The sequence below is a fragment of the Sinocyclocheilus grahami genome, unplaced genomic scaffold (genome assembly GCF_001515645.1).
Source record: "Sinocyclocheilus grahami isolate Dianchi unplaced genomic scaffold, SAMN03320097.WGS_v1.1 scaffold177.1, whole genome shotgun sequence".
NCBI lineage: Eukaryota > Metazoa > Chordata > Actinopteri > Cypriniformes > Cyprinidae > Sinocyclocheilus > Sinocyclocheilus grahami.
The window spans coordinates 157,383-183,863 of record NW_015505356.1 but is presented as its reverse complement, the minus strand read 5'-3'; the positions used below and the strand labels follow the sequence as shown (position 1 = coordinate 183,863).

The window sequence follows — 26,481 nt, the reverse complement described above, 5'->3', positions numbered from 1 at the left end:
TATTTTATTTTACAGGACAACAGTAAAATTACAATACTAGCATTTATGAATGTTCATGGAGTTCAACTTTTATTTTGGCAGAAACGCGCAGGAAGATCTCAATGCTTCTTTTTGTTGACAACAGCAGATTTATAAATGAGTCTCATTACGAATATGTCGCACGTATCGCATTGTCACGTGCCTTGTAAAAATTCATAATAATGTGACTGAGCAGATTTTCCTTGCGCTTTGGACTTTGAACCCTGGTCAACAAGCAGATCTGCCGCAAGTTTGTGCAGCGCTGTCAGAATAGGCTACATGCAATTCATGCGTGTATTAGAAAACATGACGTTCTGCAGTTTATTTACTAATTGTTTAAGGCCATTTCGTGATTTCAATCATCATACAGTAACCAGCAACAATCACCCCTTCCTCTTCTCATCGAAGACATGCGATGCAGTACTAAACGTTCTCTTGCTGTCGGTGCTTGTAATGATTTTTGCATCTTTCTCTGACCGTTTAAATCAGGGGTGCCCAAACTCGGTCCTGCAGGGCCGGTGTCCTGAAGAGTTTAGCTCCAACCTCAATTAAACACACCTGAACCAGCTAATCAAGCTCTTAATAGGCATACTAGAAACTTTTTTGGCAGGTGTGTTGAGGCAAATTGGAGCTAAACTCTGCAGGACACCGGCCCTCCAGGACCGAGTTTGGGCACCCCTGGTTTAAATGCTTCCACACTGCTGACATGTTTGTTGCATTATAAAAAGTGCACGCCTCTCCTTTTATGCTGGTTGCTATTTGATCGCGTCACGTCATTGTGTGGTACAATTTATTCGTTTCAATTCAAAACTGAACAATTTCAGTTGCCGAACATTCGGTGCATCCCTATTGCGAAGGCAACCTTTCTAAGTTTAAGTTTTTTGTCTAATATTTATATTTTATTTTATTTCAGCTTTATTTCAAATTCCAAAAATTATTTTTAATAGATTTAGTTTTAGTTAACAATGACAGCACTGCTTGTGTTTCATGTGGAAAGGGCACTGTGGAACTTTGGAACTGTAAATGAAAATTTTACTTATTTCACAAGTTACTTGTGAAGTTGTATTTTTTTTATTTTACATCATGTATGTCGGTAAAAGAAAAAAAAATGTGCAAGGGGAACAGCGTAAACCTGAAATTTCCCAACAAATCTGACCTGACAGCTCAAAAATATTAATGATTATTGTAGGCATAGTATCTATAATGGGATTTTGTCCATTTTATCCTCTGTTGTGCAGCTTTAAACAATACAGGTGGAACCCTACATCCATATGGAATATTCTATGGTAATGGAACAGTCTTACGCCTCACTCTGTGTCTGAAACTGAAGTTGGGGTCTGGCTTCCTAGCTAAACTTCTCCATATGGGCCTCTGTTTTGTTAAAGAGGCAGGAGGTGTAGTTTTTTTTTCTTCCAGAGGTGCAGTGATGGAGCGGGAGTAGATGTGTGTGTGATATCCTCTTTCAAAGTGCTCCCGCTCGACTGCACCACGGCGGATTCCTGTGGTCTGCTCTTGGTTAAAGCCACGGGAGAACTTTAGAGAGGGAAAATTCCCTTTGAATTGGCTGTCTGCCACTATGCTCCGTTGTGATGACTTTACCAACACTTTTAGCAGAATGTCGTACTGTAGGTCTGTTTCAAAAGCCACTGGGCTTATTTTCTTGTTTATCTACTTTGAAGTAGACACTAAAAGAGATTTTGGTCTTGGTTATCATAGTAAACTACATTTTGTGATTTAAAGAGCTTTATGGTGTGTGTTTAAGTGCGAGCTTTGCCACACAGGAAGAGGCAACACTGTGACCCTTCCAGCCCCATTTCTTGTCAGTGTGACCCCTGACACTGTGCTGTCTGTCATGTCGCAGTATTTGATAGATGTCACTCAGGTGGAACTAATGGAGTCAAGCTGTGGCCCCTGTTTATGGGACATTAAACCTAAATCATTTTCATTAGTTTGTCTTGTGCTTCGTTTATCTGCTCTGTGTGTTTGGTCAGCCTGCTTTCAGGCCCAAGCGCTTCTAAAAAGCCTGCAGGTGGGGAGGAATCGGCCATTGTTTGTTTGTTGAGCCTCAGATTCATGCTGTGGGAGTGTACATCTGTCTTTCCAATGGCCCCATCACAGTGTTTGAGATGGCATGTCTGAGGCTCATCTCTGTAGGCATCCTTGTCCTACACAAAAACACAGACTCACATGCATTCAGGTCTGACAGGTTTTTGTGTTGTGAGGTGAATTTAAGGTGAATTTATCATTTGTAACTCATTCTTTTTAGTTGTTCATTGGGTATTTGTTGATATTTAAATTCATTACACTGAATTGCAGGGGTTAAATATCACAAACAGGTAAATATCAGTGCAGAAAACTTTTTAAGTGTTAACAAGTAAAAAACACAGTCTGCCAGTGCAGTAAGACAAAAATACACTTATTTTGAATATTTCTAAGATTTTTTTTTCTTGTTGTAAGCATAAATCTTACTAAATTTAGTAAAACAAAAAAAGGGGGGGGGGGGGGGGACAAGAAAAATTGTATATAGTGAAAATTTGTTTTTCATATATTGCTTATTTTCTTTCTTGTTTTAAGCAGAAATCTAACCAAATTTCTTGAGGTTTACACTTACAATTAAAAAAAAAAGATTTATCAGTGGGATAAGAAAAATGTGGTTAAATCAATATACATATTCTCTAAAAACAAGTTTTAATTTCTCATGCAGTGTTGCTTCTCAAGTACAGTTATTTTGTTTCAAGGATTTTTTGAATTTTTACTTGAAAACATGTCCAAAGCATCAATTTAAATATGTAATTTTAGTTTGTAGCTGCCGTGTAATAAGTTATTTGCAATATGTTGAACAATATATGCAATTTACATTTGCATGGCTTATATTTGGCCTTAGGTGTGTGTGTGTGTGTGTGCATGGTGGTGGGTGTTTCAGGCTGCTCTCTTGCAGCTGTGTTAAGGGTCCATTCTGAGCAGTGGTTTCCTCTCCAGCACAATGGAGGCTCTGTGAGTGTGTGTTGTTTTAGAGCGAGGGCCTCTCCCCCTGAGCCCTTTGTGCTCGTTTCTTTTACTATAGAGCTTGCAGGAACTGCTGCAAGAGTTCTTACTTGCAGATAAATGCCACTTCTGCACACATCTGAAAATAAATGTTGTTTCATTTTTGTCAGTATCACACCACTCATGATAAAGAAACGTATGTTAACCAGAACATCCTCTGTTTTGGCTCCTTTTCTCAGGCTCACATTCAGAAAAAGTGTACTCCTGGTGTTCCATGTATTTTAAGGTTGGCAGGACTGAGTGGGTGGTGCTAGAATTCACCATTATTATTATCTCAGGGTGGATTTACTCACCACACCATCATGACACAGGCGGTGGCCCTACTGGCCTCCTTAACTAGACATTGTGTTTAAAGGGGTCCTATTATGTTTTTTCATTTTTTCAACTTTAGTTAGTCTGTAATGTTGCTGTTTGAGCATAAAACAGATCTGCAAAGTTACAAAGCTCAAAGTCCAATTCAAAAGGAGATATTTTATTTAACAGAAATCACTTTTCAAAAACTACAACGAACAACTCGTTTGGACTACAACGCATATTTTCCATATGAATGGGAGGAGACCTGGTTGAGCTGCACTAGAGAAGGCAACGAGTGTCATCACTATGTCGGAGACACGCTAGCTTTCCCAAGGCAGACAAACTTAGAGTGGTTACAATCATCCGGGTTTAAATCACGCTCAAATTGATTTGATTTTGATGCAGTATTTATACTGAAGCTCGCAGCGGCTATGGTAAGGGGCGTGACATTTCCCAACCAGGCGCAGAGTGCTGCCAATCACAACACACACTGGCCCAGCTAACCAATCACAGCACATTTCGTATTTCAGAAGGCGGGCCTTCATTTGATACAGGAACTATTCGAGCTGTTCATGCCAGACTGGGGAGAGGTGTTGTAATAATGTAAAATATGTGAAAAATAATGTGCTTTTCTAACCTAGCATGAGAGCCTGTTCTAGTACACCCACAAAACAAAATCAAGACTTTGTAAAAGAGCATAATAGGACCCTTTAATTTTCTTCAGGATTCTGCAAAGCAAGTTCCACTATTCCATGCTGGCAACATTTGGAGCTCTATAGCATTTTCATGGATAGACCCCTACTGCATGTTAAATAATGTGACACATAGGTGCTTCTTTCTTTGAGATTAATAATGCACTGCAAAAAAAATCCGTATTTTGTGAAAGAAATACATTTACATTAAAAGAAGATACATTTATTTGCGAAGCAAAAATTGCATAAGGTATTAAGACAATATACATTGATTTGATTGTATTTTTCGTATACCACTTTTTTAAAGCATAAACTTAAGCTAATTTATTAAATAATAATTTATTATTGGTGCTCAATTCTAATGGGTCTTATTATCAATGTTAAAAATAATTTTGCAATTAGAATTTTTTAGTGTTTTCAGCTTGTTTATTTTCATATAAAAATATGGCATGCAGTTGCTTCAAACAATGGTATAAACATCATTCAGTGTAAATTGTAATAATCGTAATTAATAATTTCAGTTACAATTTCAAGGGAATAATCGCTCGCAGCCCTAAAATGTGTTCAAGAGTTGTGTGCAGTTGTAAATGTTTGGATGTCAAAATGAAGCTGTCTCCTGTGCTCTCATTCCTGTTGTACTCTGTATATCCGTTATGACCCTGTTCCTTTCCATCTCCTGTGTGGTCGACTGAAGACACAAACAGGACATCCTCTTTTTAAGTGTCAGCCAGAACCTCTGATTCACTATAAATTATATTTGCAGAATGTTTATATTTATAGCACCATACAAGCTCAGTTCTGACTCTGGATCTGATTCACATGGTTAGAATTAATCCTGCTCATATTTAATAACTGAGATGTGTTTGATCATGACACCATTTGAGAGCGTTTAGAGATAGTTCACCTAAAAATGAAAACTACCCCATGATTTACTCACCTTCAAGGCATCCTAGGTGAATATCACTTTCTTCTTTCAGACAAATCCAAGTTATATTAAAAAATGTCCTGACCCTTCTGAGCTTTATAATGGCAGTGAATGGGTATTATTTTTCAGTAGTACAAATTTACAAAAGAAGTCCAATGAAGCACATCCATCCATCATAAAAAATGTTCCCACACAACTCTGGGGGGTTAATAAGGACATCCCTACAGTGAATCGATGCATTTTTGTAAGAAAAATATACATTTTACTTAAAAACTGTAATCTATAGCTTCCACTAATCATCCGCCTGAGTGGCGTTCTGTTGTGAACGTGTGTACAACAGTTAGCTGAAACTAGAGATAACTGTTTCTAAAGTTTTAAATATGGATAATTTTCTTACACAAACGCATCGATTTGCTTCAGGAGGCCTTTATTCCTCATCATGATCTTCAGTAGTTCCTAAAATCACGCTTTGTGACAGGAAACACTTCCAAGTAACCACATAATTGAATGCAATATTTCTTAAAATAAGGTTCAAGAACTCACTTTCACACAGAATGCTTAAACCAAAACCATTTTTGTGGTTTTAGATAAGAATGGTCAGGATGTCCTTGTGAGCTTCTGAGTTTTTCTAAAAGGGAATGCGTTTGTGTCTTTGACCTGACTAATGATTTGTGGCGGACATCATTTTGAGTTGCTCAGAGCCCCAGGGATTCTCTTGGTGGAGAAGAGCATAGTGCACTAGTGTGGGACATACACATAGGCACATATGGCACACCACAGCTGTAGATCATCGAGGTGTTAATGGCCCCATCAGCATGATGTTATGGGACTTTAAAGTGTCCGTGTTTACCAGTTAACCCTCTGTGTTAATTTGAGTGGGAAGTTTCATATGCAGAGCATTTTCAATGTTCTCAGTTCTAGTTGCATTACTAGTTTTACTTTCAGTGAGCGAGTTCATTCTCTTTTCACTTCTGATTACAGTGGTATGTCCTTGGGCATTTAAACAGAATCTGCAGTGAAACTTGGTGTTATGGTCATTAGATATCATAATTTTCGTGTACATAATTATAATTAATAGTTATTATTATTTAAAATTGTTATTATTACCCATTTTATTTATTTATTATTTTTATTTTATTTATTATTTATTTTAAATGATGATAATGATGATGATTTATTGTTATCTTAATGTGTGTGTTTGTATAAACATTTTTCAAATTATTATTATAATTAGCTTATTATTTTATTTTTAATTTTATTATATATTTCATTTATTTAAAATTTATTTATTTATTTTAGTTTATATTTTTATTAATTAAAAAAAAAGTTTTATATATTATATTTATCCTAAATCCTGAATGGTTTGGAATGGGGATTGTTTGTGTTTCTTATGTAAACATCTGGTGGGGGATGGGGGGCAGTTCACGAGTACATCCACCTTAGTCTCTTTGTGTGTTGTGGTGGATGGGACATTTGTGTTTTGTGGATTTGCTTTGTTGTGATTGCCTGGTTCAGGTTACTGGTTACGTTTGGGAGATTAGGTGTCAGCGCGATGAATGGAGGACAGCATTTTCTCACACTCCATTTTTTCTTGCTCATTGCCTTAGAACAGCCCTGACCTCCTGTAGATCTCAACTTTCGTTCCCAGCAATCTTTTGGTTAGAGTAAACTATTACTTTTAAACTAAATTTTAAACAAGTTGGAAATCCCCCTGGCCTTGTGAAACCCTTCTTTCTTGTATTGTACAGTGTTTCGAGGAATAAGAGGTAGCTTCAAGAGTTTGGGTTGATGAGGTTTTGTAAGACACAGAAATTCACCCATTAACCCATTACTATGTCATTTACATGTGATCGTGATGTCATTGCTTAAAGTAATTTTCTTCAATTAGATTCTTATTAGTCATTCGTCCAGGTTTCATAGGGCCTGGGTTTTTTAAGTAGGTGGTCTATGTATGTCCTTTGAGGGGGTCCTCATTTAAAAACTGCATGTTGTGTTTACTTGTGTTATCTTTGACTAATATTTAAATTAGTTTGATGATCTGAAACATTAAAGTGTGACAAACATGCAAAAAAATAAGAAATCAGGAAGGGGGCCAACACTTTTTCACACCACTGTATATGAAACACAGGATTTTATCTAAAAAAAATCCATGTATTATTATACACTGAACAAAATTATAAATGCAACACTTTTGATTTTGCCCCCATTTTTCATGAGCTGAACTCAAAGATCTAAGACTTTTTCTATGTACACAAAAGGCCAATTTCTTTCAAATATTGTTCACAAATCTGTCTAAATCTGTGTTAGTGAGCACCCTAAGGCACACCTGTGCAATAATCATGCTGTCTAATCAGCATCTTGATATGCCACACTTGTGAGGTGGATGGATTATCTCGGAAAAGGAGAAGTGCTCACTAACACAGATTTAGACAGATTTGTGAACAATATTTGAGAGAAATAGGCCTTTTGTGTACATAGAAAAAGTCTTAGATCTTTGAGTTCAGCTCATGACAAATGGGGGCAAAAACAAAAGTGTTGCGTTTATAATTTTGTTCAGTGTAATAAACATATTATTATATAATATTTTAAAATTAATATCTAAATGTGGTTCGGTAATGACCTGTTCAATATTAGAGAAGGATATTATATTATAGAAGGATTATTTGTTAATGTTAAAGTGCCCCTATTATGTCATTTTTAAGGTTTCTAATATTGTTTTGGGAGTCTCCTACAATAGGTTTACATGCTTGCAAGGTCAAAAAACACTTTCGTTTTCTCAAAATATGCATTTAATATCACCTAATTTTCCAATGATTCGTTCAAAGCAGTTCTAAGATTCAGTCTCTCTAAACCCCTCCTTCCTATTAGCGTACACTGCTCTGATTGGTCAGATGGCCCAGTCTGTTGTGATTGGTCTACTGCATACAGTGCGTGTCGGAAACGATATGCCCATTGCCATAGTTCCGTATTTTGAATGCTTGATAGAAAATATAAACATCTATTATTTATCATACTTATAGGTTGTGATTCAGTGGAGCCAGCTGGTCCAAATAAACTGGGTACTGAGCCATCTTTCATGAGCAAGCGTTTTGTAAATCCCGCGCTGAACTCCCCCAAGATTAGAGAAGCAGTCGTCAGTAAAATGATTGAGGTTGTACTGCTGTGAATTTTAACCACTGATTCTTTACAGCCTCATCTTTTAGAAGTGAAAATAAAATGAATTTACTCTAGCAGCGTAGGACACAGTCTTCTTGACAGGAGTTTAACCACACGAACAAACTAGTGTTTGAGGGTGGTTCAAGTTGTTTGCGGCCGGCCAATGTAGAACATAGGCAGGCATTACACATGTAGCCGTCATGGAAGTGGGATTCGAATTACTGACGACTCGTTTCGGCTGTTCAGAGTCGATTCTTTCATTTGGGAGAGAATAATTTATTTATTGTGCACTTTCTTCTTTACAACTTTACAGATCTGTCTCTCTGTCTGTGTGTTTGTGTGTGTGCGTCAATTAAAGCTGCACATTCATATAGGTGAGGTCACATCCTTGGGGGTGGAAAGTGTCATGACTTATTGAATTAGTTCTTCAGAGGTTTATTTTGAGCCCCATTCAGATGACTTTGGCAAATAGAAACAGGTCTCATTCAGTAGGGATTGGTTTTCAGATTGGTTGTACAGAATATATTGTTGAGAAAAAGTGCAAAATAAAACTTATTTTTGTGAGAAGAAGGGAGAAAACAAGTATTTTATTGTCTTAACCAGGCTTATGAAGCTGGGCTTTTTTTTAGTAAGGAAAAACATTATTGGAAAGTTTTAATATTTTAGTGTTTTAATATTGACTGTACAGGGTTCAACACACTTTTTCCCAAAAGTGCCAACAAATTTGGAAGAATGAGAGGGAAAAAGCTTTAGCAGGCCAGTGTGACGTACAGTAAGAGCTATTGTTTCCCATTCAAACTTACAGTCCACTATATCTGGCAGGGTTCGTGTGCATTCCTCAGGTCTTACGTTGACGCTCGGCGCCTGGGGACCTATTAGGTTGAGCTCAGTAGCTGAAAGGGGGAGACGGTCAGATGGGGAGACGGTGTGTGTCTGGCGCTCTGCTCCCGTCTAGTCGACTATGCTGACATATGCTAGATCCATAGAAAGGATACGAGATCCCAGACTTCCCCTTCATTCTTCCCGTACTACAGTAGGCTGCCATTGAAACTCATAAAATGGAGTCAGGGAGCAGACTCTACCTGTTGACTTAACAGTCAAAGAGCCGGTTAGATCAGTTTGTAAACCACTTTTATGATGGGTTTATATTTAGGTTTTAAATTATATTAAGCTTGCCGATATAAGTGGGATTTGGAGGAGTTTATGTTGGATGTCTCCCAGAGTCTATAGTCTCAGGCATGGGATCAGACGCTTGGAGCTGTACATGCATGTGCGAAAAACATATTTGCATTGTTTGTGTTTATAAATGCAGCTAAGAATTTTTGCTCACATGATCTCCCACTGCCCTCTCAGAGCAGACGGAGAACCAGCCAAATAAGTCTGTAAAAGTATGTGGCCCTCTTTCAAACATGCCATAGCTGTCCCCCTGGTGAAGACTAATATTTGACCACATCAGTATAGGGAAGAAGAGCCTTTTTGTGCTGCTTTCGACATGAAATCGAAATTAACCCTATTTACTTTATTAATACATGTTCCTGGTCTTATAGTTAATGATTTATAAGTGCATGCTATTATAAAGAAAAAATATGTCTTCATAAACATTTATGAAAATATTTTGCTTGGATATTGTAAATATAATATATAATATAATTTATTGTATTATAATTGATTATATAATAGTATAATTTATAATAATAATTATTATTATTATTGTGTTCAATAAAATAATAATATTAAGCATTTAAATAAAAATAAATAAATATATATACACGTTATTAAAAATAATTATAATTAATGCAATAGTTATAATTTTAGATTTCTTTATTTCATTTAAATATTGTAAATTATATTTAATAATCATAATACATTATGATTATTAATAAATAAATAATCATTCAATCAATCAATCTTGTTTCACTCAGAAAAAGTACAGATTTCCATCATATTACAGAAGAAAAAAAATGGTGCAAATGATGTTTCATGTTAATTATTTTTAATTCATTACATTTATATAGCGCTTTTCTAGGCACTCAAAGTGCTTTACATTGTCAGGGGGTATCTCCTCATCCACCACCAGTGTGCAGCATCCACCTGGATGATGCGATGGCAGCCATAGTGCGCCAGAACGCCCACCACACACCAGCGACTTTGTTGTTGACTTTATAAAGTTTACATTGGTATTTCTGGCTGTGTTACAAGTCATAAACAGGAGACCACTCCTCTGCATGAGAAAGCACAGATTGGGTTCATTTTCTTTGACTGTATGTTGTCTCCTGTCTGACCTGTGCTCTCCATCATGTGTGATGTTTCGTGAGGAGGGAGTGTGTGGCTGGGGTTTGTTCTCCCCTTCTCTTCTCTGTCTCTTGAGCTCTTCACGTCTCTTCATTCTCTGCAGCCTGATACCCGACAACAGATCTACTGTTCTCTGAAGGCACATCTTTCTCTCCTCTTTTGCCTGCCCCACTCCCTTTTCAGCCAAATGTCCCAATTTCTATAGGTAATTTTCCCAACTCCCCCTGTAATTTGTAGCACAGTCTTTGCTCACTTTCATTGTCAGTAATTCACATGGTCCATCTTGTCATGTGCCTTTCCTTTCCCATGCTTCTCTTCCTCTTTTATTAATTCTTATTAGAAAATAGTTTTTCCAGACTTGTCATTCATGTAAAAATACATGTTCCCAGAAACTAAAATAAACTGCCATTTTTTACTCTAGAATTAAATTGTAAGTGTTCCTCAGTTACTCAATTTTTGGGTTGTTGTAGTCACTGATAGCCACAGTCAATTGTTCAACATAATAATTTGCCAAACAGCTCAACATGCCAGAAAAAGGGAATGGTTCTTTGTTGTGTCTGCACAGTCACCCTTTCACAAACTATACTGGGATCTAACAGAAGCTCTTTTTGTCCCAGTGGTGGGTAGCGTCACTCTTATTTTGGAAGTAAAGAGCTTTAGGGTGTTGATTTTATGTTTTATTTTCAGACACTGAAAAAATGAAGGTATTTTCATCTCAGATATATAAGATGTGGGCCTCTTTTTAAAGTAATCATGCCACTAAAACAAGACTGAAAAGGTCTAATGAGATTTGCAAAATTAGATTAGGAATCACCAGTTAGCTAAACCTTTTGCTATAGTAGAGTAGCCAGCAAGGTCTTTTGGGGAAAGTAGAACATCTGCTTTATTTTGTTTTGTTTTTGTTGTTTTGCATTCATATTTTTGGACATGACCACCTTTTTATATTGTATGATGTTTGCAGACGTTTCATACTGAATATGTGGGACTTTTTATGCCAAAATGAGATGTTTTAACTTTCCAGGAATAGACAAAGTGCTTTGATCCCATTGGACAGTGTGCCATCTCAGTGGTTAGGAGTACATTCATTTTTTTGTTATTTCAGACTGCTGTTTTTAGTGTGGCCTGGAGTGGACAGTCAAGTTTTTCTCCATAAATATCAAAATCTTCATAGCGTCTTTGATCTTACTTCAGTGAGTTTTAGCATTGAATGTTCCCCCTTTGATTCAAAGATATTTTTGTGCTCTACCCTTTTTTTAATTAATTTTTTTTGTACTTTGTGTACTCAAGTTTCATTTGATAGTGGTGGTGTTACTCTAGCTAATAATATCTATGCAGGAAGCTCTTGGGCCCTAAGAAAAACCCCTAGGGTAAATACTGCACAGTTGAAACAGAAAAGTGAATCTTAAACTTATTTGCTTGGACGCTCATTTCTGAAACAAAATAAAGAAGCCTAAATCTCAGAGAGCTACTGTAGATCAGATTTGCAGCCGCTGTTATCAGTGATGTGGCACCAAATCCTGAGTCATCGTGTGAATGGAGGACTGGAACCTCACTGTGCTCTAAGTGCCCTAATTACATATCATACCAACATATGGTCACTAGGCAGTCCTGGCAGCAGACATATGGCCAGATCTAACCTCTGATTCCTAATTTGAAGCTTCCCAGAAGACAGTTGTATTGCTCACAGGTTGCTCTTTCATAGATTAGGGGACCAGAGGTCTTTAAATATCAACTTTGTGTCAGATGTTTCTCCTAAAATTGCTCATGTCATGAGAAATAAAAATAAACAAATTAGGTTAATTGTTAACATATAGTAAAATAGAGTTCTGAAATGAATGTGGATAGCAAAGTGCATATTTGAAAATGGATAAGAAATGTTTGGATTCATATTGAAATCTGACTTTTAATTCCAGACTTTGGTGTATTGGCAAATTTAAGACTTTGTTGACATGTCTTCTTTAATTTACATGTTTCTCAGAAGAAAATCTGAGAATCTCACGGCTGTCTAGGAGAAAAAAATGAATAGTCAGATTATATTTCTTTCAGATTTGATCTACATGCTCTTTAGCTGTTGACATAAAAATGCAGTATAGCTGATATTTCCTCAGAGGCTGGATGGTTTCATATTGACTCAGCATGGATGATGGTATTTTTGTAGACTTTACACTCATTTCTTCCTCAAAAACAATGGATGAGGTTTGTCGTGTGAAATGTTCGGAAGCAGTGAGCTCATCACAAAGAGCTGCCGTTTACGTCATTTCTTAAATCCTGCATGCTAACAAGTGTAGGAGGCACCCACTCCATCCTTGACATTTGAGTTGTAGAGACTATAGAGAGAGAAAGAGAGAGAACTTCAACTGTTGACCAACCCAAAACCTATATGCTCAGTTGAAGAGAAGGGAAGGAGGGAAAATAGGGTGATAGAAAAGATGAAGTAGGATAATTTATAGCCAAATTCATTACTGTTATAAACAGGACACATTCCTTCTGAAACTGTGGACATCGGAAGGGGAATTATGGGAGGGAATGGTAATGCTTGAGATCTTCACGGGCAGAGCCAAATAACATTCTCCAGGGTCTTTGTCATTTCTGCTTGAAAGTTGTTAACTTTTCAGACATTAGAAACCCTAGTCATCATAATTGGGATGTCTTCCAGCCGAATGTGGTTTCAAACAAAACAAATTTACTACATGGTCAGTCTGTCTGCTGTTAAATGCTGAAAGACGAACTGTCTGAGAAACACACACCGGATTTATGAACTCCAAACTTTGCTATACCTCTGTATTTCCTGCACCGCTATTTGCTACAGGTAAATCTAAAGCTCCATCGCAAACAAACAGCTGTGGACTTTTATTCTGAATTAACTTTTCTAAACTTTAATTCAGTTTATATTTTTGTCTATGACGAGATAAAAAAGACTTTTACTAATGACGGGTACTTTCAAAACAATGCTTCCTGAAGCTTCAAAATCTTGTCAAATCTGTGATTTGGAGTATGTTTGAGCAAGTCACATGATATAAGCAAAGTATGTTTTGCCGTGTTATTTTCATGATATTATAAAAAAAAAAAACTTAAATTACGATTTAATGAAAACGCATTAAATTGTTTTGTAGAACATGCAATTTTACACATTTTCAGTGTTCTCGTTGCTTATACACAGCTTTAGGTGTCCTTGCTGTCTGGACTTTTGAGTGTTTTGAAGCAGAATCGTTTTTCAAAGGAATTGCTTCAGTTGATTCAAAGTTTAGAAAACAGAATTCACTTATGACCTGATTCTTTTTATGAAGCACACAGGTATCAGTTTGAATTGGTCTGATAGATCTTTCACTGACTGAAAAACTGCTATGATACATACTGCATTCACCAGCCTTTCCCAGACGTCTCACTGAATATGATTCATTTGGGCTTGTGGAAAGGCTTAATCACTTTACAGTGGAAATAAATTAAAACGCAGTCTTTCAACACATACAATATTCACTTTCCACAAATCATGGAGTTAATACCACTGGAAAAACATTTTGTTTATAATGTCATGGTCATGAAATTTCACTGAGATGATACGTTGCCTTGGCAGTAGACTGTGAAGCTGTTGGCTTTTGGGGTGGATGAATCACTCTAACATGGAGTGCAATGACATAGGTGATAAACAGATGCTCGGGAGGGTGTTGATATGGGTGTGAATGGTATCTTCAGAACAAACATCTCTTCCATCTTCAAAGGAAAGCTCACCGAGAGGTCTGTAACAGGCTGTGGTGATCTGCTGCTCACTATCTGAAATCATAGCACAGAGTCATAGGATAATAAAGAGAGATACAGTATGTGTTGAAGACAGTTGTCAGCTCACACCCCACACCTTGCTCAGTGTGTGTTCCACTATTAAAGATATTTAGAAGACAATCACACACTGATCTGTTTGTAGTGCAAACATGACCTGATATCAGAGAGTCGTCTTGTTACAGTGCAGTGCCCTGTCTATTATAAGAAGTGGCAGAACGAACAATGGTTTATTTATCATTTGAACAATAGCATTATTATTATCATCACACCGGTTGATATGGGAATCATGAGCATATATATCTCACATTTACACTACTGTTTAAACGTTTGGAGTCAGTAAATTTTTTTTAATTTAAAGAAATTCTAATTTTTTATTCATTAAATTAATTGAAGGTGACAATAAAGACATTTATAATGTTACAAAAGAGATTTCCATGAAAATCGGTTCTGTTTAACTTTGTATTCATTTAAGAACACAAAGATATTAAGCAGTACAGCTGATCATACATTTTAAAATATATATTAAAATAAAACATTTATTTTAAATTGTAATTGCATTTCGCATTTGACTGTATTTAGTGTTTTTTTGGTCAAATAAATGCAGCCTCAGTGAGCATTTTTCAGAAATATTGAAAAATCTTCCGACCACAAACTATTGAACAGCAGTATAGATGAGGACAAAAGTCTGTTTTTGTGGTGCTTACCCAGGATATTTGATAGCTCAAGTTAACAAACTTCAGTGTCTTGGAGGTGACAGTTACATTTAGATGTCTGTGCCATTTAATCAAGAGCATTATTATTTATGGAAGCTGTTATGAACTTGCTGACTTGCAACTAACTTGCAAGTAAAATTCACTTTGAACTGTTGCTCCGCTGTAAAATAACTTTATGCTCATGTTCATGTGGCTTATGTGGAAGTGTCCGAGTTACGTAATTGTGTATTTCTGTAAACTTTGGCACATAAGTCATACTTCAACTAATGCAGTTTGCTTTCTAGCAACGCACTAGTAAACACATACACGCTGCAAACCACTCAGAATACCTTAGCAACCGCATAGCAACACACTGGCAATCACCCACAATTGTGGCAGTGAGTTTTCCTTCAGAAAATGTAAAAATATAGTTTGAAATGGAGAATTTAGTAAAAAGATTTTTTTGATGTCTGAAGAGAAATATGATTTCAAACAGGATATAAGAAGTTAACACAGGACGTGATGCAGGGTTTCTCGTGTCAGACAAGAAACCGCTGTAACCCAAAGAAAATGAGCGCAAAGACGTCTCCATGGATACATGGAGGAATACATGACATCCTGTGTGTTCTGATGCAAAAGCACTCTCTTGTTTTTCAGAACTCTATGAACCTGCCCCCAGATAAAGCACGTCTCCTCCGGCAGTATGATAATGAGAAGAAGTGGGACCTCATCTGTGACCAGGTACAGCCTCCACAATCACCCACTGTTAAGTCACACCCTTGCAGAAGAATAAGCCTTCAAGAATGGTGTTATTGACATGACATTTAAAAATATATATTATTACAGTTGTTATTATTAACAAGTTAAGAGGAAGTTTTTTGGCCCACAATTTTATCAGATTTGAATGATTTATCACACAGAAGAAAAGGCAGACACAGGATCATACCTACTACTCATCTCATTTCACCCAGAAATGAAAATTCTATCATCGTTTACTCACCCTCATGTTGTTCTAAACCCATTATCTTCTGTGGAACACAAAATTGAGGATTGTACCCATCGTTATTTTCCATGTAGTTGCAAGGAACAGGGTGTGAAGCTTTCCAGTAGTTGTTTGGACCACTTTTATGATAATTTTAGTTATTTTATCCTCAGTCCCCATTCATTTTAATTGCAATGAAAATAGCGGCCTATCCAGTCTTCAGAATTTCTCCTTCTGAGTTCATACTTTCATACAGATTTAGAATAATATGAGGGTGAGTAAATTATGACAGAATTTCATTTTAAAAATTCATTTTCATTTTCCCTTTAAAAAAAACTGACATGTCTTGTTAAATGCAGGGTCTTGCTGAAATAAATGCATCAGTGCATTAAATGATGACTTTGTTCTACATTTTGTGCGTTTTCTAAAACTATTTATGAATGTAGTCATGCATCTTGACAAATCTGTGCTGCTGAAAAAGGGAGTTCATAGTTCCAACAAAAAATAAGTTTTTTTTAAATCAAAATAACATAAAATGATTAAAGGGGTCATATGATGCGATTTACATTTTTCCTTTCTCTTTGGAGTGTTACAAGCTCTTGGTGCATAAAGAAGATCTGTAAAGTTGCAAAGACTAAAGTCTCAAATCCATAGAGATATTCTTTATAAAAGTTAAGAGTCAACCACGCCTACATGTCTATGTCAGGATGTAGGAAGATTTGCATAACGCCGCTCAAATGTTCACGCAAAGAAAGAAGGCGTAACTTTTATTCTCGCTGTAGTATTGTTGCTGCCGCGGCCATGTCGTGAAGGCACTGTGTGATTCGTTGTGAAAGCAAAACTACTTTGTTTGGCCTTTCAAAAGAGTACGATATATGCTTCGTCATGCCTGGAGCTGATCCGTGCTGGTTGCTGAGGAAATACTACAACTTTGCGCTGTGGATCGCCGGATCGGCTTTCACCGTGGATGAAGCAGAGTCCAGCCCGGGGTCGTCACATGTGATTGCCGCAAGACAGCCGGCCGCTCCTTCGACGAATCCGCCGGCCGCGCCATTCTCAATCCCGCCGCCGCTCACTCTAGGCCGCCGTGTGAAACTACTTTGTTTGGTCTTCCAAAAGAGGACACGACTAGAAATCAGTGGTTAAGTTGTATTTGCAACACTGTTCCAGAACAGTTCAAACCAAAAATTCAGATGTGTGCAGCGCATTTTATGGAGGACTGTTTCCTGATCCTGGAAGAGTAGACTTGAATGCCGGGTTTTCTGACTCAAAGACTGTAAGTACGTTTTCATTTTAAGGATTTGCCACTGACGATTCAAATGTGAGTTTTGAGTAGTGTAGAGTAGGGCATGTTGTTTGTCATTTCTCCAATCACAAATGCAGACATGGTTTTATGTTTACGCGGCGCGATGCAACGCAACGCGAAAAAAAGACAGTATAAGTCATTATAATCCGTAATTATGTCCCCACTGGATGCAATAAATGCCTCGTTTATAATGGGTTTTAATGTTTTTGTCTCATCGCTCCATCACAATATGGTAAGGGGCGTAACATTTCCATCACACGCTTGAGGTATTCGGCCAATCACAACGCACTGGATAGCTGGCCAATCACAGCACACCTAGCTTTTAAGACCGATGAGCTTTGTAAAAATCTACGCGTTTCAGAAAGGCGGGGCATAGAGGAGAAACAATAATGTACAGTATGTGGAAAATAATGTGTTTTTTGAACCTTAAACTGCATAAACACATTTCATTACACCAAATACACAAAATAATGTTCTTTTTTAGCAACATCATATGACCCCTTTAAGAATATGTGTATGGATTAGTTAAAACAGAACATTCATCTTTTGTTGGAAATGTTTTTTGCTTGTGTATAACTGTCTCCCCATCTCCTCTCTGTTAGGAGCGTTTCCAAGTGAAGAATCCTCCACATACATACATCCAGAAACTACGTGGATATTTAGACCCAAGAGTCACACGCAAGGTCAGCATCATTCGCCAGATTGCGTAACTAATGTCTGTTTCTCACCTGGTTGCATGTGAACATGACTTACAGCAGTTAAAGACGTTGTATTATTAGAAATAAAAATTTTTTTACCAACTTCACCAAAAAATAGCTTAAATAGCACCAAATAGCACCAAAATTATGTTACATTTATGAATCCTTATTCTTTTGCACAAAAAGCCTGAGTAGCACTATAATCATCCCCTGAGAAAAAAATGTAAAAAAAAAAACATTTGCAGTCAGTAAAATTATATTTTTAGTGAGCAAGTATGCATTAAATTGATCAAAAGCCAAGTCAAGTCAAGTCACCTTTATTTATATAGCGCTTTATACAATAAAGATTGTGTCAAAGCAGCAAAAAACTTGTGCTGATAATGCAAGAGGTGCAAAAAAAAAAAAAGTGAAAGTAAATACATTTATAATGTTACAAAAGATTCAATTTAATAAATGAATAGAAATATATGCTGTTCTTTTGAACTTTCTATTTGTCAAAGAATTCTAAAAAAAAGAATCATGCTTTCCACAAAATTATTAAACAGCACAGCTGTGTTCAACGTTAATAATAGTATTAATAATAATAAATGTTTCTGGAGCACCATATCAGCATATTAAAATTATTTCTGAAGAATCATGTGACACTGAAAGACTGGAGTAATGGCTGCTGAAAATTCAGCTTTTGCTGTCACAGGAATAAATTACATTTTAAAATATATTAAAATGGAAATCAGTTATTTTACATTTTAAAAGTTTTTTCTTTAATCGAATACATGCAGTCTGGGTGAGAATAAAATACTTCATCATTTAAAAATCTTTAAAAATCAGCCACAAACTTTTGAATGGCAGTGTATATGCAAAAAATACAAATATTCAGGATCCGTTAATTTCCTATAATCTGCTCAATTGGTTTTCCTGTTTAGGTCATTAGTGTTGACCTCTTTTGTGCACTAAAAGTTTAACCAGAAATGTTGTTTTACCCAGCACTAGTTAGTGTTTATTGAAAAGTTGAAACTATTCTGGTAAGGTTGCATAATTTTTCTCCAAACATGCCGATAATCATCAGTTTGTCTGTGTGTGCAGAAATTCCGCAGAAGGGTTCAGGAATCCACCAAAGTCCTGCGAGAGCTGGAGATATCACTGAGAACCAATCACATAGGGTGACTAATTCCTAACTTCGCTCATTTAATCCTTCTTCTACATCTCTGTCTTGTGCTTATCTCTACAAATACCCCTCCCAACAATCACCCAGAGTAACATCCCATGATCCTCCAGTAACTAATGCAGTGAGGTTATGAGGCTCCTGTATGCAGTGCAGGGAACAATAGCCTTACTAGTGGTATGGACGGGAAGCTGTGGTATTGTTTGGCTTTCCTCTCTAAAGAATCACTCTTTCTTTGTTCTTCCTGTTGTAGAAAGCTAGATGTAGTGTTTGCTCGTGCACAAATCCCTGCTGTTGGGCTGTTCTGCCAGCTTCCCTGTGCTTACAATGCTGTCTGTAGACCTCGGCAGTATCCAGATGGTTTTTATTCATCTCGTCCCTTACACACCACCCCCATAGCAGCTTCAAGCAACTCAGGAAGCTTAGTTGTGTATGCTGGAGAGCCAGGAAGCTTGTAGCATCCAACAATGTAGTGTGTGAAAGGACACGTATACACACACACACACAAAGGTTTATAAGACACATTGATGAACCCAGACGAAACATTGACACACATTTCTGTAACAATTAAACACTGACAACTGGGAACATGTATTCACTGTTTATATTCCGTTTTCACGGGCACACGCACTTATTGAATACAAAAAGACAATGTGTTGTGAAACTGTAAAACCATTTACACACAAACACATTACAGAAAAGCATGCATTGTATGGTACATCCGTACCAATCGGATGAACACACCCAGAAGCGATGGGGAATAACTAGTAACTTTACTACATTTTTCAATAGTTCAGCTGTTTTGCAAATTACAAAATGCTACAGTGTTGTTTTTATTGTCACATTGCATTGTGCATTCAAATTTACAGTTGAGAGAAATGAGGAATGAAACACACTCATACAAATAACATTGGAAAAATGAATTTATTTGTTTGGACCATGTAAATGAATAATTCAAAATAATGCTTCATCGATTCGAGTTTCCACATAGAAGCAATTCATTTGAGGTATTTTTGGCAAAATATTCAGTTGCATGCTGCTGTTTGTTGTTTTTAAATCAGTTGTGTAAAATAGGTTGCATTCTAGTTTTTGTTAGTTGTTTATTGTATTTTGTTATTTGCGAGATAATCTGTTTAGTTTAAAGATAAGTTTATAAGTTTGGAGCTAATTGTTTTGTGCCAAAAATATGGCTTTACATTAAAATAACATGTAAATGTAAATTTGTAAATGTAAACATGTAAATTTTTATCATTTATTAAATAATATTATAATTAATAATAATATGTAAATGTATTTTAATAATAGTATTTTGTTATTAACATTAAACATTTTATAACAAGTATATCGTCTTATGTTTTACTATTTAAGAAGATTTTGTTTCTTTATATTTAAGATTTTGTTCCTTTAAGTTGCTTTTTCTCAAGTCGCTAGTTACTTTTTTTTGTTAGTTGTGTAGTTTAGCTAAATACTACTTTAAAAGATTAAAAAGCTATATTCAGTTCAAATTACTATAAATTATGAGTAGCTTGGCAAACTACAGGTTCAAAGTAGCTTCCTGAACACTGATACACACACATGGGCAAAATCTCAGAAAACGTTGGAAAAATATGATTATTAATTACTTCCTTTGTCTTCTGTGTGAACTATAAATAACCAATACACTCCTCTCTCCTGCATTAAGAGCAGTTTCTCATTCAGAAAAAGAATAGGCAGGCTATTTTCACTTTTTTGGGGGGGCTGGATGAAATGGAACAGAGGACTGTTTATTGCATGTGTCCGATCCCTGGCCTCTTTCCGATGTGCTACTCCTTGCTTTGCCAAGACAATCTGAAATAGCATCTGGCCGGACAGGAAAAGAGTCTAAAGGGGAGCAGGGAGGGGGAGGTGGTAGACAGGAAGCTGATGATGGAGTGAGCCCCCACCACCTTTTCAGTCTGAAAAGTCTGTTTCTTGCTCAGTTCCACATTTTGTCTGTTTTTCTTGTGCTCGTTTGGGAGTCTGGTATCTTTTTTTTCTTATGCATCTATAACCATTTAACAGTAGAGATAGATTTCAACCAATCATTACAGCTTGTGTTTGAGAGGTAAAAGAAGAATGAAAATGAGAGACGTGCAGAAAAAAAAGAATGCATGTATAGAAAAAGTGAATGTTTGCACAGGGAAGGCAGTCTAAACACTCCCACTGTCAGAGATTTAACCTCCTCTCTCAAGCTATGATCTCCACGTTCTTTTGCTCTGCGTGGTGGAAATTCCTTTTGCTTTGAGTTTCCCCCTCAGAAATCTGGAGCTAAATGAAGGAAATCTAAAACTAGTCTCCATTCTTGACTTTCCATCTCAGTCTTGCCAAGCTAGTCAACTCAGAGCAGCCTTGAGGGTGAAAATGTCTTGGGATTTTAAAGTCAACATGAAACAACATTCGCTGTTTCCATAATATGACGTATTATACATTATACAATACAGATTATACAATATACAATAGGATATTCAACAATAAAAAGGGCGGGACTTAATTTTTTTCGATCAGGATTTCATTGGCTCATGAAAAGTCAGTGTTCTGTAGAGTTTGCTGTCAGTTGTGAAGGATTTCTTCCCTCTTAAAAAATGTTGGCACTCATTGGTACCCATTTGGAAGATTACAAAAAACAAAACAAAAAAAACCCACTTGTTTTCTGTTGCACTAATGTCCAATGATAAATCATTCACCGTAAGCCCTGGAACATATATGCAGAAAGTAAATGGGATCAATTTCATTAATTTCATGCTCACTTAGTCTGAAGCTTAAGTTTGTTGTCATATTAATAGTCTAGAAAAGAACAGTTTTATTTCTTCACCTTTTTTATCTTCATCTCTGTCTTTCATATTTTCCACATAGTTTTACTCTTTGTTAATCTGATCCTGTTTGCTGATTGTTGTCGATGGATGTACATGACCGTTTAAAGGTTTGGGATCGGTAAATAGGATGCATTTATTTGATCAAAAACACAGTAAAAGCAGTGATATTGTGAACTTTTTTTTCTTTTTAATACATTTGATAATGTCATGTATTCCTGTGATAGCAAAAATGAATTTTCAGCAGCCATTACTCCAGTATTTAATGTCACATGATCCTTCAGAAATTGTTCTAATATGCTGATTTGCTGCTCGTGAAGTTTTTTTGTCGAAAACGTGATAATTTTTTTATAGAAATCTTTTGTAACATTATAAATATCTTTGCTGTCATGTTTGATCAACTTAATGCATCCTTGCTGAATAAAAGTATTAATATATATATATATTTTTTTTAAGTTTCTTTAAAATATTTAAACGGCAGTGTGAGTGTGTTTGCTTTCAGAAGGATGTTAACGGGATGCTTTGATCTCCCTCTTTAATATGGCAGGTGGGTTCGTGAGTTCCTCAACGATGAGAACAGAGGCCTGGACATCCTGGTGGAGTATCTCTCCTTCGCCCAGTGTGCCGTCATGTGAGTGACACCTTAAAAACAACCAACCACAGGCATCTTCACAACACGCCAATCCAAGCACCATCTGTAGGACATTTAAAAGATCAAGTAGCCAGGCTTCTGCCTGTTGTTTTCTGGAGTCTTCTGGAGTTGTTTAATGATTATGAACGTGCTAAATGCATCAGTGTAGGCGTGCTGCATTCTGTTTTGCGCTTTGTTATGCCATCATAATGTGCTGCTCTCTGCATAATCCTGGACCCCCTGTTACTGAACTCTGTTGCTAACCTTCCCCATCCTTACCCCCTGCCCTCCATATGTGCGGTTCCCTGTCTATGCGGCTCAGGTTGGATTTTGAAGGGCTGGAGAATGGTGAGGACTTTTCGCTTGACAAGGCTAAGTCCTGGAGCAGGTCCATTGAGGATCTGCACCAGAACGGCTGCAATACACTGGTGCGCTCTGCACGACAATCCGTCCTCCGGTATGTATTGGCCTGCTTGTGCTTGCTATGCTCTGCCTCGCTTTAAAATTATGTTTGCTTATGTGATGATAACTTGCATTGGTTTGGTTCAGGCTGCTGGCCAATCACAACTCATTAATTAGAAATATTTAAGTTTTGAGACTGTTCTATATATATATATATATAGAACAGTCTCAAAACTTAAATATTTCTAATTAATGAGTTGTGATTGGCCAGCAGCCTGAACCAAACCAATGCAAGTTATCATCACATAAGCAAACATAATTTTAAAGCGAGGCAGAGCATAGCAAGCACAAGCAGGCCAATACATACCGGAGGACGGATTGTCGTGCAGAGCGCACCAGTGTATTGCAGCCGTTCTGGTGCAGATCCTCAATGGACCTGCTCCAGGACTTAGCCTTGTCAAGCGAAAAGTCCTCACCATTCTCCAGCCCTTCAAAATCCAACCTGAGCCGCACAGACAGGGAACCGCACATAAGGAGGGCGGGGGGTAAGGATGGGGAAGGTTAGCAACAGAGCTCAGTAACAGGGGGTTCAGGATTATGCAGACAGCAGCACAGGACAATCCAAGCAAATTATAGCACGGCATAACAAAGCACAAAACAAAGTGCAGCATGCCTACAATGAGGCATTCAGCACGGTCATTATCATTAAACAACACTATATATATATATATATATATATATATATATATATATATATATATATATATAAAAAAAAATTCTCCAAAATTTGAAAAACTGGCAAGAATAGGGTACAAAAGAGCTTCAGTCTTAAAAAATTAACCCTATAAATCCTACTGTATTAAATTTAATACACAAATTTCTAAGGCTTCAAAATTAGCTGAAAAAAACTGTTGTACACAGTCTACTTACATGCCTTCTGTCGTCTGACTGATAGTTCATACTTTTTTAGTAAGCATAATTCGGCCCTTCAGGTCTTAGATTTACTTGATTCTCCATATATTATTTTTAGAAGAATGTTAAAATGGGAGTATCAATTTTACCATGTGGGAAGTTGTGGCCTAATGGTTAGAGAGTTGGACTCATAACCCAAAGGTTGTGGGTTCGAGTCTCGTACCGGCAGGGATTGTAGGTGGGGGGAGTGAATGTACAGCACTCTCTCCCACCTGCAATACCACGACTGAGGTGCCCTTGAGCAAGGCACTGAACCCCAACTGCTCCCCGGGCGCCGCAGCATAAATGGCTGCCCACTGCTCCGGGTGTGTGTTCACTGCTGTGTGTGTGCACTTTGAATGGGTAAATGCAGAGCACTAATTCCGAGTATGGGTCACCATACTTGGCCACACATGTCACACGTCACGTCACTTCAAATATCTTTCAATAAATACTTTTGCATTTAATTATATTTTGCACATATGCAAACCTTTTTTTATTTTTAAAAAGTATTTATTCTAAAGGTTCAAAAACTGTTCCATAAAAAAAAAAAAAAAAAGATTTTTCTGATTATTATTTTGTATGTCAGGCTTTTGAGGGTTTAGTACTTTTTATGTTAAAATTTTATTATATTTATATTTGTTACTTTCCAATAATAAACATGAAATTAATATAAAAATGAACATAAAGTTAAACAAAAACGTTATAAAATTACAAAAGAATTCAAACCAAAACCAGCTTGAACAGGGTTATGAGAAACAGTGTGTATAAAGTTAAGCAGTAGGTGCTAGTTTGAGTCAAATATTGGTTTGTAGTTATTTTTGTTTTTATAATTATTTTCCATAAATAAAAGAAATATATATTTGTTTGATCAGTATTTCTTACAATAAAATAGTTGCATGCAAAATAAATATGTCGTTTTTGGTCATTAAAATTAATAAAAATCATCAGTTCATCAGGTTATGTCAGAATTAAGACATTAGATTTAACCTTGTTACAGGCCAATATCAGCGTTTTAATACAAACATTCAATGTGTTTTAAACTAGCTACTCATGCTAGGTTAATTTTATATTAAATAATAGTTTATCTAATAAATCTAATGGTTTTCACAAGAAAAACATTTTGTGTCCCTTTGGTTTATTCAAGTAATTGCACCCTTTATTTGGAAAGTTAACTTCCTGTCTCACTTCACACATTATAATACACGTGTTCATGAAATGACAGGAACATTTCTTTGCACCGAAACTAGGAGTCACGTGTGCAGTATTTTGCCCACTGAGCCATAGCCACACTTCCTGAGGGTAGATAACACATGCAGATGAAAGTACCTCTTTATATGGTGCATATGAGTGATCGTTTATGCACGTTTATGTTATGTCAAATCAAGCACAGCTCTTGTGAACTACTAACTTTGTCCTTCTATTACAGTTATGGCTCAGCTGCCAACAGCAAAACCATCAAGAACTCCAGATTAGTCAGTCAAAAGGATGATGTGCACGTGTGCATCATGTGTCTCAGAGCAATCATGAACTATCAGGTACAGGATGCACAGACCTGATTGGTCACAAAAACCTCAGGGACATTTGACTTGATTGCACATAGAAAGGAAGTAGCAAATAAAAACTGTTCTGTCAGTAGTATTATGAAGTTTCATCGAACATGACAAGTAACCTGTTATTTTCCAGAATGTTTTATACATCGGTGTCTGGCCAGTTAACAAACGGCAGCACAAAATCTCAATTGAATCACCATTGCATTGTGGTAAATATTTTTTTAATATACATATACCACATTGCTTTTTCCTTTCTCACTCCTAGTATGGATTCAACCTTGTCATGTCTCACGCGCATGCAGTCAACGAGATCGCCCTAAGTTTGAACAATAAGAACCCAAGGTAAGAATTAGGGTTCTGTATAACAGTGTTCAAAGGTCCACCCAAAAATGAAAATTCTGTCATTTACTCACCCTCATGTCTTTCCAAACCTGTGTGCATTTCTTTCTAGTATTTTCGGACCAAAATATACTATGGAAGTCAATGGTTTGTTTACCAACATTATCCAAAAGACCTTCTTTTGTGTTTCACATAACAAAGAACCAAACAGTTTTTGATCCCACTGACTTTCATAGTATTTTTTGTTCTTCATATGGAAGGCAATGGGATCCAACACTGTTTGGTTACCAACATTCTTCAAAATATCATCTTTTGTGTTCCACAGAAGAAATAAAGGTTTAGAATGACATGAGGGGAAGTAAATTAAAAAAAAGTTTAGGTGTACAATCCCTCTAAGAGCCATTCACAGAGAACTTGTTTTGTGTAAATAGTCCCTTAGTAGGTAGCTACCTGATGAGCCTGATTAATGCAGTACTTCCAGTGACCTTTAGTTTTGGTGGCGCTGTGAAGTTGGGGATTAGAGTTGTGCATTTGTTTGGTAAGAATGAATTCTTTCAAGCAGATTAGTGTCAGTCTTACTAAGTGTATTTGTAGTAGAAGCTTAGATCAGTTCAGACTGAAGCATGGAAAACCCCCCCCAGCCTTCTTACATCTTGAGAAGCATCATTCCTAGAGCTCAATGAATCATACGCCAATGTATCATTCAATCACAGCTTTTAACTGTGCTGTAAAGGCTTT

General features: G+C 36.6%; 1 protein-coding gene across 5 annotated transcripts in view; it reads left to right on the top strand.

The window, feature by feature from the left end:
* Positions 1-26,481, top strand: part of LOC107593903 (formin-like protein 3) — a 44,750-nt gene that overhangs the window by 3,812 nt on the left and 14,457 nt on the right. For 4 of the 5 annotated variants that reach the window (XM_016283782.1, XM_016283781.1, XM_016283783.1 and 1 more), the window contains exons 2-8: positions 15,549-15,632; positions 17,782-17,862; positions 18,961-19,037; positions 22,415-22,498; positions 22,821-22,955; positions 25,281-25,389; positions 25,670-25,746. In XM_016283782.1, the coding sequence (XP_016139268.1) occupies positions 15,549-15,632; positions 17,782-17,862; positions 18,961-19,037; positions 22,415-22,498; positions 22,821-22,955; positions 25,281-25,389; positions 25,670-25,746 (647 nt within the window). Of the gene's footprint in view, positions 1-15,548; positions 15,633-17,680; positions 17,863-18,960; positions 19,038-22,414; positions 22,499-22,820; positions 22,956-25,280; positions 25,390-25,669; positions 25,747-26,481 lie in introns of those variants that run through there. The other variant, XM_016283784.1, reaches the window with a different exon arrangement.